This window comes from Emydura macquarii, unplaced genomic scaffold (genome assembly GCF_026122565.2).
Source record: "Emydura macquarii macquarii isolate MOO-44397 ecotype Brisbane River unplaced genomic scaffold, CSIRO-AGI_Emac_v2 contig_3506, whole genome shotgun sequence".
Taxonomy (NCBI): domain Eukaryota; kingdom Metazoa; phylum Chordata; order Testudines; family Chelidae; genus Emydura; species Emydura macquarii.
Window position 1 is genome coordinate 10850587 of NW_027133643.1, and position 12009 is coordinate 10862595.

The 12009-nt window shown below is 37.3% G+C and overlaps 1 protein-coding gene across 5 annotated transcripts in view; it reads left to right on the top strand.

Annotated features, from left to right (window-relative positions):
- The window catches only part of RAVER2 (ribonucleoprotein, PTB binding 2), a 55080-nt gene that overhangs the window by 15056 nt on the left and 28015 nt on the right, over positions 1-12009 (top strand). For all 5 annotated transcript variants that reach the window (XM_067535566.1, XM_067535568.1, XM_067535569.1 and 2 more), the window contains exons 2-3: positions 4595-4661; positions 10314-10783. In XM_067535566.1, the coding sequence (XP_067391667.1) occupies positions 4595-4661; positions 10314-10783 (537 nt within the window). The remainder of the gene's footprint in view (positions 1-4594; positions 4662-10313; positions 10784-12009) is intronic.

The window sequence follows — 12009 nt, forward strand, 5'->3', positions numbered from 1 at the left end:
TACCTACATTGAACTGCATTTATCGTCTGTTGACCCCGTCCTTTAAATGATCTAAAATACTTTTGGGTCTTGATGCCTAGCTCATTATTTTCTGTGTACTATCAAGAAACTTGGAATTCTTTTTTCAGGAAATCTTCCACTTTATGCTTTGACTGCCTGCACAAATGAAAACAGGCCTTTTCTAGTTAAGAAAAAATATTTAAATGTGACTAGCCAAAATACATTGTTTTGCCCAACTAATTTAAAAACAAAATTTGTTCTCATCTCAAGAATGTGTGTATGAAGTTTCACCATGGAGCTATTTATTAAGGGCCAAATTATGAACAACTATAAGGTTTATATGGGAAACTTCATTAGACTCATTACTATAGGAACCTCCCTCCCCAGGCACCATTATAATTGTTTTTAATTTTTGTTGCTAGAATAACATCCTGTGCATTGTTTAAACATGGCAACAATACTTAGTTTAGCATGCTTTGAGGTTCCCAATAAAAAAATAATTAGATATAATTGGTTCGATATAATTGCATACATTTGTTTGGAGTAGTAGTTCTTTGGCATGAAATAAGCTGTTTATATTTTAAAAATAATAGTATGAGTTGTGCTGGTACAGTAGATAAGGTGGGTGTGTTTATTCATGGCATGTTTTCCAATATACTTCTTTTTTTTAAAATTCAGATAATAGGGAATACAGATAGATGCTTCTGTGGAGTAGACATCATTTCCTTTGAGAGATACAGATCTCCATAATGACAATATATGAGGAAAAATAAAATCATAACGAGAAAGTTAATATTTCAACCCAAGGTTAGGCAGGACAATTAGTCATGTGTTGAGGAGTTGAAGAATTTTAAGCACTGCAGGAAAATAAAAAATTTTCCACCACATGAAGTAAATATAACCTTTTATAGTGTTTTAAAATCTTTTTTCATAGCCCGTCATAGAATTTGTTATGATCTTTAAAGTCTGTTTTAAAAGCACCAATAGGTTATTTTCTTGTCTGAGCTTTAATTATACTAGCGCTGTGTAGATTAACTAGTGAATGTTTGTTCAGGACTCTGAAGATTTAAGGAGCTGTGTAAGAGCTAAATATTATTAGTTTCCTGGTTGTGTTTCTGTCCCAAGATGTTTAGCTCACAGTTCCTGACATTGTTCACTTGTAAATGTGCCTATCTGGCACCTTGAAGGAGGCAAAGTCACACTCTGAATAGGAATAGAATGCACAAGGGAGTTGCATCAGACTGGTCTTGTCCAGAATACAAGCACATATTAACACTGCTTTTGTAGCACGTTGGTCTGCCCACTAGAGACTGGAGGAACACATACGTCTGTTTCCAAGTGCCAGCTACAATTTACTCACATCAATGTAATTATGCCAGGTCTACTCTACCTATTATAGAACATATTGCCATTTTAATTACAGTTTTTAGTTTGTTGATATGTAACAGTAAAACGCTATGGTAGTTTTCAGCTATGTCTAGAGGAGTCCTTTCATTTGTAAACAAGAGAGAAAATTCCTTTAGTAGAAGCAGATTTTTAATTTTATTGTTATGACTGCCATTAACCTGGTGAGAGCCAATGGGTGTGCTAAACACCTTTCATTTGGGTTAAATGGAGGGAGCAATTAAGCTCTTTGTATGTCATGATAACTGGAAACAATAGAATCCACAGCCCAAGGTTCTGGGCCATAAGGGCAGCCCTGAGCAAGAACTAACACAGGGAGAATATGGGGACTGGTTGAAAATGCAGGGGCTAAGGGATTGTTGTTATTTTACCATGCTTAATGCAGTAGTGCCTGTGAGCCACCCAGGGTGGGGCCCCGTTGTGGCTAGGCACTGTACCAACAAGAGTAGTAGACGATCCTTGGTTCGAAGAGCTTGGTTGTTGGTGAGTCTGTTTGAGAGGAGCAGGATTAGCAGTGGTGAGCATGGTCCAGAGCGGGAGCAGAGAGACAGAGCCCCTCCGACATAGAATTGACTGGAGGAAATTGTGAGTAAGTGAACTGCCTGCTTTGTTTATTTTTACTGTGTTCAGGGAAGCAGAACTTCGTTTACATTCTTTGTACATAAACAGGATTGCACTAAAGAATATAGTTAGACTTGTCAGGATTTGATTTTAACTGACAGATGTCAGCAAACATTAATTTCAGCTGTTGCACTGACAGTGACAAAAAAATCGATTGGTAACAGACAGAGGGAGTGCAGCCTCCCCCCTTGTGCCTACAAGGATCATGTGCACAGAGAGCCCTCTGCCGCCCCACTGTCACAGATCTGGTCCCTCTTTCCCCTGACAACAGAGCTGCAGGGCCAGTGACACATGATGCCTACAGGCACAAGTTGTAGAGAAGGCTGCGGTCTTGGCACACCTTATGCACCTGCAGGGATTGGATGTCACCAGCCCTACAAGTGTACAGGGAGTCCTCTGCAGCCCCTGTCATTTTAATTCTTCTGTAATAAAGCACAACCAGAAAGGCAGGGTAAAATTTGCTCTCAAATCACATAAGTGCTTTTGAAAATTTTACCCAGAGTTAAACTAGTTAAATATAGACAGATATTTACATAACCACTTAAATTAAAGACTTAAGTCAGTATGATGTTTTTAACTTTATTTGTTACAAAGCTTGTTTATGTGAATGATGCTACCACTGAAATACTACAGACAAACAAATACACAGATAAAAACTTCAGTTCTGCAGCTGGCTCCGTGTGGATCTGTGAAGCCAAAGGGATTTTGCACAGGCTTAGGGATCTGCCTGCACAGAGCCCATTGGCTCAGTGGATTGCTTTTCTTCTAAACAACTATTTCTATTTGTTTTCCATCTGTTACATATCTCTAGAAACCACTATGCTAACTTTTAAAAGAGGTGGTTTCAAGTTTGAAAGGCTACATCTCTTTTTTTTCTTGCATTTGTTCGTAAAGTCCAACTATTATTTGGTGCATTTTCCCCAAAGTAATACTTCAGTTCTTCTATGTTTTGTCAGTAAAATAAATCCATGCTATTAGCCCCTCACCGGCGGCAGCTGTACAATAATGTACCTGTGGTCGAGAGACATAGAGCACATAATTTTGGTGAGATTTTAGCGTCAAAGTTTCATTGGATTGTTACAAATAATTTTTTTTTAAATTATGAACAAAATCATGAGTGTTCTTTAAAATTGTTTTACTTTTAAAAAAGGTATTCACTCTTTTAAAATTGGCTCATGCTCATCTCAATTTTATCATCACCAAGAAGATGCATTTATCACATTCTGTTTTACTTGTCAATTACATTTCCAACAAGACTGCAGATTATTATTGCTGAATGAAGATTTGGTTCAAAAATGGTTTTCGGGAAACCTCAGGATTATGTCTTTGCACTAAGATTTTGCTGTTACGAGTCACAAAGTAAAACTTTGGTAAATCTTATTATCTTATTTTTGTACAAGATGAAATAAATAAGATTTCTAGACACTGCCCACATTGTGTAAATGGAACAGCTAACAACTTCCTGGGCTTCTGCAACATTACTCTCTAGCTAGCTCCTAGGCAGTACAAAAGTTCAAAGAAAGCTGCATCCTCTACCAATCTGCTTCTCATGGGTGAGAGTTTAACATCACAGCTCTCTTGAAGAGAGTGTACTCTTCTGGGCTACATTCAAATAACCTACCGGTATTAAATCTTTGGACTGTTCCTTATGCATTTTGTTATTTAGAAGCCACGTTCACATCACATCTGAGTATGGGATGGTTGAGTGTCAGAGGAGCATTGTCATATTTTTTTAATGAAGCATTTGACAGCTGTTAACCAGTGAAATGTGAGACTGGTATTCAGTTTGACTAAAAGGATACATTTGATCCTGCTCAGATGAAACCCATTAACCTGTAAACCATGTATATTGAATTAGCAGAGTGGCAAAATGAGAGTATGCTATGCTACTGGAAATCATGTAGAGTGCAACCCTCTTATAATGATGTGTGTTGATTATTTTGCTCAGTTGAATGGAGTTTCATTATAACACTAGAGTGCTTACTTGACAAAAAGATTCAGTATGTTCATGCCATTTCCAACCCCTTTCACCTTTGGACTGATAGACTGGTCCTTTCTTTGCCCACTTCAGTTGAAGGGAAACTGATTGGTGTTTTGCGTGTGGTATGCATTTATGGAAGACCACATCTTCACTTATAGTGGGGAACAGCTGCAGCAAGTTTGGAAACCAGGGATTCACTTTTACTACTGCTGCCTCCCCCGTGGGATAGTGGCTTCCTTCCCCTCCTGCTCAGAAATGCTTTTCATGTTAGTTTTCTTTAACTGTTACGTCATTCTTCTTTATCAAAAGGGAGTCATCATGTCACACCTTTGCTGTGCCTACTTTCAGAGACTGAAATGTGGAGAATTACTTTATTGAAGGTGATTCTCTCGTACGGGATAAGACGTTACTCCAGTGTTGCATTGCTCAACTCCTTTATAAGCTAGTCTTTGAAAATATGTCTGTGTGTGTGTTTGTTGGGAAAGTTTAAATTTAACATAACTGGAAAATTAAGCTGAATTTCATTTTTGTTTGTTTTGTTTGTTTTTGGTTTGATGGATTACTTTTTGTGATATTTGTCTTTTTCAGGAAATCCATGAACTGTTGAAAGATTATGAATTAAAGTACTGTTATGTGGACAGAAATAAAAGAACAGGTAAGAATTTAGAATATTCCAGTATTTAAGATTATATGTTCAATGGTAACACACTGGAATGCACTTATAGAACCAGCAGTGAACTTCTGCCACATATGAAGTCCTCAGATTGTCTGCCCACAGTATAACCACTTTAACTACTCCTGGATGTGTTCTTTGGCTGCATAAATTGGGGCCAGTTCCAAATCCAAATAATGTCAATTAATGGCATGGAAAGCCTCATATTGACTTCAGTGGGAGGTGGTTGGGCCCATTATTTGTGTGACCAGGTGCCTCGAATGGACCACAGTGAGAATGCCACACTTGGGGCAGACTGCAAGAAACAGGGCAGACAATCCCAACAAACTGGTGGTTTATTCTATAATTAGATTCACTAAACCAGTATCATAAGAGTTTCTGTAGCACCACGCTGGTTAACAAGAAGCCAAACACAGTCTTCTCTAGGCATTCCAGCCCATGCTTCCCACCCAGATAAATTGGTCCAATATAGTGAGAGGTACTGAAAACCCACTTCACCATATGTGAGGTTCTGCCAATCCCAAAGAATCAGACTTAACCCTGAGGTCAGTATGTATCTCCGATCTTACCCAAATATCATGCTGTCAGCCAATCCTTAGTAAATTAACTAAAGATTTTATTAATAAAAGAAAAGAAGAGCGGTACTGAATGGTTAAGGAACCATGTACATAAAATGATTTTCAGTGTTCATAGATCAGAATCATAGCAGTGATGGAATAGACTGCTGGCTTGCAAAAGTCTCTCTGGTAACTTCCAAAAGATTGAAAGGTCCTCAGTCCATAGTTCAAAATACTCCTTTTAGTTATAAGTCCACAGTCCAAAGAAGTTGGAGCAAGAAAGAGGAAAAATGGAGATGTCTCAGGTGTCTTTTATATCCTCTGCCACGTGCATGGAAATTTACTCTCCCAAACAAAACTCTCAGCCCCTGTGTTACTGGGAAAAAGTACGTGGAAAGTTACTGACAAAGATGGAGTCCTAGGTCACGTGTCCACATCACATGCCTTTACACGTTTTGCTGAATCAAGGGGTGGCCATTGGCTCCTTGTATTCTGAGGCATCCTCAGAAAGAGCTATTGAAGAGCTGATTTCCCTTAATGGACCATCACCACCTGAATGGTCCATCCACAATTGGCTCACAAGACTGGATGTAAACTACCTGGTGGGTGTCACCCCAAGAACAAACACATATGAGATGCAAATACATAGCCAATATTCATAATGATACATGGGTTTAACCAGGATAATCACACTTGACAGAGTGTAACTTTTCCATTGATATTTTACATGATGTACTTTGTACAAGATTTGTTGCAAATATATCGTACTGGTATCAGTAATATTATAAATGGTCAGCCATCTTTTATATATTTATGACCTCTTACAGGGATGCCCTGAAGTAGTGCACCCTTCAGATAGGGTCTAGCTAAACTGCTTAGTCCCCTTGTGAAAGACTGATCCATTAATCTCTGCTAAGACAAGCCCATCACACCAGGATAACTCTGTAGCAGAAGGGCTATTCCAGGTCTAGATATAGGGATTCCAGGTAGTATAAGACAGAGAGCAGATATATTTTATTTACTTAATCAGTTCCAAGCCTGTGGAGGTTTTTGCCTTGTTTTGAAACTGAAGGGTATAATCAAGCTTTTAAGGGTGATCATCTTGAAAACTCTGTCAGTTTTCAAGACACTGAATACAGGGAAATTTCTGTGTAATGTGGAAGTGGGGGAAATCCCATTTGTCTAAAATCCTTTTTATCCAGATAAATTAAATGTTCTCAGTTTAATTCAGATAAGTGGAGCTCTGTGGAGCTATACAATTGTTTAAATAATAAAATCTGTCCTATAAGATCCTTCCTCCTCTAAGTGAAAACTATCATTACAATTTCAAATTCAATTCAATTACAAATCTTCAAATTTCCCCCTGGGCTTTTTCTTTATATTACTTCATATTAACTTACTTTCTATACAGTTTTGAATTTGTTTGTTCAATCAGATCACAGAAAAATTAGCCATTGAACAGAAAAAAAATTGAACAATATTCTGCTGTTTAAAACTACTGTTGATTTCCACAGAATCTAACTCCGTTTGTCTATGCTTTCTTTGCAATTATTCCTAAAGTACCAAATACCATCCTTCTGAGAATAAGCCATAAGTATTGGGCTGCGCAATAGTCTAGTTTAACCACGTTGTCCGTTTCAGAACCTAACTGACATCTTCGTTATTTGTCATCTTCATTTGCATATCACAATATCTTTTGAATTGTTACAGTTTGTAAAATCAGCTATGGCATATACTCTATGTACACAAACACATTGGGTGATTGTGTACAAGATCCCTGGCAATTTATACCTTGCTTAGGAGACCAGAACTGAGACCTTAAATGTGATAACGTTTGTTGATAAGCTTTGTGCTCTGTTCTGTTGGCTTTATAAGCTGACATAAGACATTCACAGCTACGGCATGATTTAAAATTTACTTTAAAATATGCTATGGGGATGTTTATATTTTATTTATAAATTCTACTTTAGATTATTGTAACCTCTGATTCTTCAAGCATGAAAGAAAACGTTAGCATGTCTGCTTCTGAATAGGATCATGTTACTATTCAGTTGCTCTCTTGCCCGTGCACTGGAGTTAGAAACAGATGATTAATAGGTTATCTGGAAAAGATGTTTTCTATTTTAAACAGTAATCTTGCAACCAGAGCTTCCTGGAGTTGAATTTCAAGAAAGGATTCTATAAATCAGCCAAAAAAAAAAGTTATGGTACACATGGCAACAAATTTCCCCAGAGCTGCAGTATGATAATTCATTAGCATAGAGAACGTTGCCAAGAATGCTGTGAAAAATTAATTCTGTGAGTAGCAGCAATGGGACATATGTTTTATAGCAATGAATTCCATGCGATTTAAACTTCAGAATAGCAAATAATACTGCTTTTTTTTTTTTTTTTTTTTTTATCCTTAAACTGGTCTCTCAGATGAGATAGATGCAGACCGGGAAAGAAGAATTCTCATTGCTTGCTGATGGGCAGCTGAGACTTCAAATTTTGTTGTATAAGAAAACATGGTTGTCTCAGTTTTCAGGTTGTGGTCTCATACAAGTAAATTAAAATTGATATGGTTGTTGCTGTGATTGTCTAAAAGACATTTGTTGGCTTTTGCCTTTGGACCATTGTGGCAAAGATTCACATTTTTTAATCTCTTGTTTTTAATGTGTCTCTCACTTAATTTTATGTTTACTCTTTGCCTTCCCTTTAACACAAATTGAAATACCACTAGCTGTTTTTCTGAGATTGTCACACTTCATTTTAAATTCAAATAAAAATTTGAATACTGAATATTATCCATAATGTCCATTAAATCAGAAATCTAGATCTGATCATGCAGAATGACACTTATTTAATCTTCCACTAACAACCTGCTGTTGCATTTAAGTGCTCAGTCTGACTATGTCTATGCATATGTTTTGTTCTCCATTAAAGAATAGCTTTGTGGGCCTGGAAAGGATCTATAGTTGAGCAATTCAGCTGTATCTGCAGCAGGTCTTTGATGTGCCTTGCCGTGTGGGTTTGTTTGGATTAAGTTCATTATGGAAAACTCACATTCTGCCCCTGCAGTGCAACAGGACATAAAAACAGCATTTACACCAAGACCAATATATTCCAAAGGGCTGGTGGCTAAAAGCTTGGATAAACAGGCATGTCCAGTGTCATATGTTGTTCACTGAGGAGTAATTTTAGAGACAACACTGATATATGGCACTCTCCTTTTCCTCCTAACTCAAAAAGCAGCCTAGAAAAATAATTTCTACATTGCCGTAATGGACCAAGTCATTTTAATCCCTATGCCACTTTGAAGCCGCGCATCAGTATTAATAATGTTGGTTACTGTAGTCTGGTGAATATTTTAAATGGCAGTTTCACGTATGCAGATCTGAATTGTCTGCACCTTTGCTGCTGCCTCTAAAGACTCAGGCATGTGCACCTTTAAGTCTGTCATTCCAGTCAGATCTGAAGAAGACCTCCGTGTAAGCTTGAGATCTTGTCTCTTCTACCAGCAGAAGCTGGGCCATTAAAATATATTACTCACCCACTGTGTCTCATCTCTAAGATTTAGCTTTTGGACATGAGGCAGGATTGCCTCTTTGCTGTAAATTCCAGAAGCATTTTTGTTTTTTGAGGATTTGCAAAATCTAGACGAGATCCTCTCTTTGAAAAGTAAAGTGTGCCAGTCACAAGGGCATTAAGTCTGTCGTGCAATAGAATGTGCTCACTAATTAGCCTTTCTTCATCACTTTAGGGAGTGCCTCCGTCTCAGGCTCCTGACTCAGGGTAATCCAGTTCTGTAGTAACACTTCAGGCAGGCTGCAGTTGAGAAGGATCATTTTAGGAGAGCTTGGCAAATTTTAGGACAAAGTTTGTTTTTAGTAATAATATGGAGAGATTAGAAGAGGTCCATCCTCCAATCACTTGAGTGCTGAAGTGTGGAGGGGACAGGGCAATACTTCTTGCACTGTAGTCCCCTTACATGCTCAGTAGTAGTAGTGCTAACTAGGTATGAGACATCTGATAAATTATCTCAAAACAGCTGAATTTCCTGCTTTGTGTGAGTATATTGAAAGGTTCTAGTAATGTTTTTTTGTTGAGAAACTTTGACTATTTCCTCATCTTTCTCTCCTTTGCTATAAAGGGTTTTCACATTTTTGCTCAGTAATCATACTATGGAACAGAATTTGATTTAACCTCCTCATGAGGTCAGGCTATTCAACATTTTCATTATAAATCCTAATGGTGCATTCTTAAGTAAAATTGCTTTCCACTCTCTGATATGCTGTGTGGGGGGCACAACCTGTAGTCTTAATAATGCAAACTCCATTGGTATTATTGGGCCATCAGTGTTGTGTTATTAATCCCAGTGTAAAGGTATTTTCCTTCCTTATTTTCTAATGTTTGGCATTTCTCTGTCGTACAAGATTGCATGTGTGTTTAAATATGTGTGTGATGCATGTGTACTTTTAATTTAATACATTCTGTAAGACATAGTTTTGCTTGAGTTTTCTGCATTGTTGATTCTCTTTTACAACATTTGGCTTTTCTAAAGAAATTAGGTGGTACAGGGAACCATCAGGAAGGTTCAGTGAGCACCAACTTAAACTTCTAAAGTTTTCCTAAGTTTTTATTCACAAGCTAGAACTCTTTGTTTGCCCCTTTTAAATCTCACATATACAAAAATGTTCCTGTAACCCAAAAATGAGGATTTATGGAGTCTGCCTTCAGAGAAGTTCAATTGTACTAGCGTTATATTAATTTCAGTGGAAAATGTAGTTGCTGTTCATTTTCTAAAAGTAAAATATTCTTGGTTATTGGGCGGTAGTAGATTGGTAAAAAGATGCATATGTATAGATTTTAAATTTTCTCTTTGATCCAGTTAAGTAAACATAATATATAGTCCATTATTAATACCAAATTATAAAATATTATATCCTGGGATGTCGCTAACTTTGTATTAAAATTCTACATTAAGATAGGTCCCAACCTTCATGACTCTTTTTTTTTTTTTTTTTTTTTGAAGCAATAATACTGTAACTGAAGATGAACCATTGTAGACTATACTATTTGCTTTTTTCTCTTACAGCATTTGTTACTCTGCAGAATGGAGAGCAGGCTCAAAATGCAATTCGGATGTTTCACCGGTGTTCTCTTCGTGGAAAAGAGATATCAGTGCAGCTTCAACCAACGGATGCTTTGCTATGCATTACCAATTTGCCCACCTCATTTACGTTACAAGAGTTTGAGGAACTAGTGTGTGCATATGGCAATGTTGAGAGATGTTTTCTGGTGTATAATGAAGATACTGGCCATTCCAAGGGCTATGGGTTTGTGGAATACATGAAAAAGGACTCTGCTGCAAAGGCTAGAATGGAACTCTTGGGGAAGCAATTAGATGAAAACACTCTCTTTGCACAGTGGATGGATGTTAATCAGTTGACTACCGATCTTGTTCATTCAAAGTGCCTTTGTGTAGATAAACTCCCCAATAACTACACCGATTCAGAGGAACTGATGCAAATGTTCTCGTTTAAGTATAAGCCTTTGTTCTGCCAGGTAGGTAGGAATTGGTATCTTTTGGAAGCTGAACATGGAGATGCATATAGCTTTGTGTTTGCACATTTTGTTGCTTGCCTACTGTATTGCTTTGTTTTTTACGCAGCTAGTGAGTGGTTTAATTTGTGAAACCTAATGAGTGGTTATGTGTATACTTTATAATATATGATGTGGTATAAATGTTTTATTGGCATTGGTTTTGGAATGACCAGCAGAAGTCACCAGGGAGTTATGCAGGAGGTTATCCCAGATGAGTGCCAATAAAACGTTTACTACACATTCCTTCTCCATGTGTTTTATTAAAGCATTATTTCAGAAATGTTTTAGAGAACTTTGTAAATAATTATTATTGGTAATATTTTTTGTATTCCTCAGTCTATAAATCCAGGTTGTATTAGTATCTTGGTTCTAACTGTAGAGAGATTAAAATACATTGAATACCTCTTAGAAAACTCTAAAAAGTCTAAAATAGTTTTTCCATAAGTCATAAAGTTACAGCTTCAGGACCTAATAATTTCTCATTTGCCAACACAAGAAATAAGTGCTGTATCTGTTGGAAAAGTGGGTCTTGCTCCTCTCCAACTGTATAAAAGCTTTCTTCCTAGCTCTGATGGTTGCCAAGATATTGGACCATAAACTGATCATTGGTCCAGGACCTAATATTTCTTATTAAGCATCTCAGACTAGTGTAACTAAGAAGGGAAACGGAATGAAACCTTTTTATTGAAATCATGGGTGGTTGAGGGCATTAGTTTATTTTTAAGTATCCGTTTGATAGCTGCTCAAGGATTTGGATTGTTAGTATTCTTGGTGGTGATGGATTAGTGGGGCAGAGTGATTCCTAGAGTGTAAAACCAGAAGGGACCAGTAGATTATCTAATCTCTTCTTCTGTATATCAGAGGCCATTAAATTTCACCCAGTTCCCCTGTATTGAGCCCAGTAACTTGTGTTTGGCTAAAGGATCTAGTCTTGATATGAAGACATCAAGAGATGGAGAATCCACCGGTTTCCTTGGTAGTTTGTTCCAGTGGTTCATCACCCTCACTGTTAAAAATTTGTGCCTAACTGCTCATTTAAATTTGTCTGACTTCAGCTTCCAGCCATTGGTTCTTGTTTTGCTTTTTTCCACTAGACTATAGAGTCCTTTAATATCTGCTGTTTTTCTCCATGTGACCGTACTGGTACACTGTAATCAATTCACTTCTCACTCTTCTTTTTGATAAAG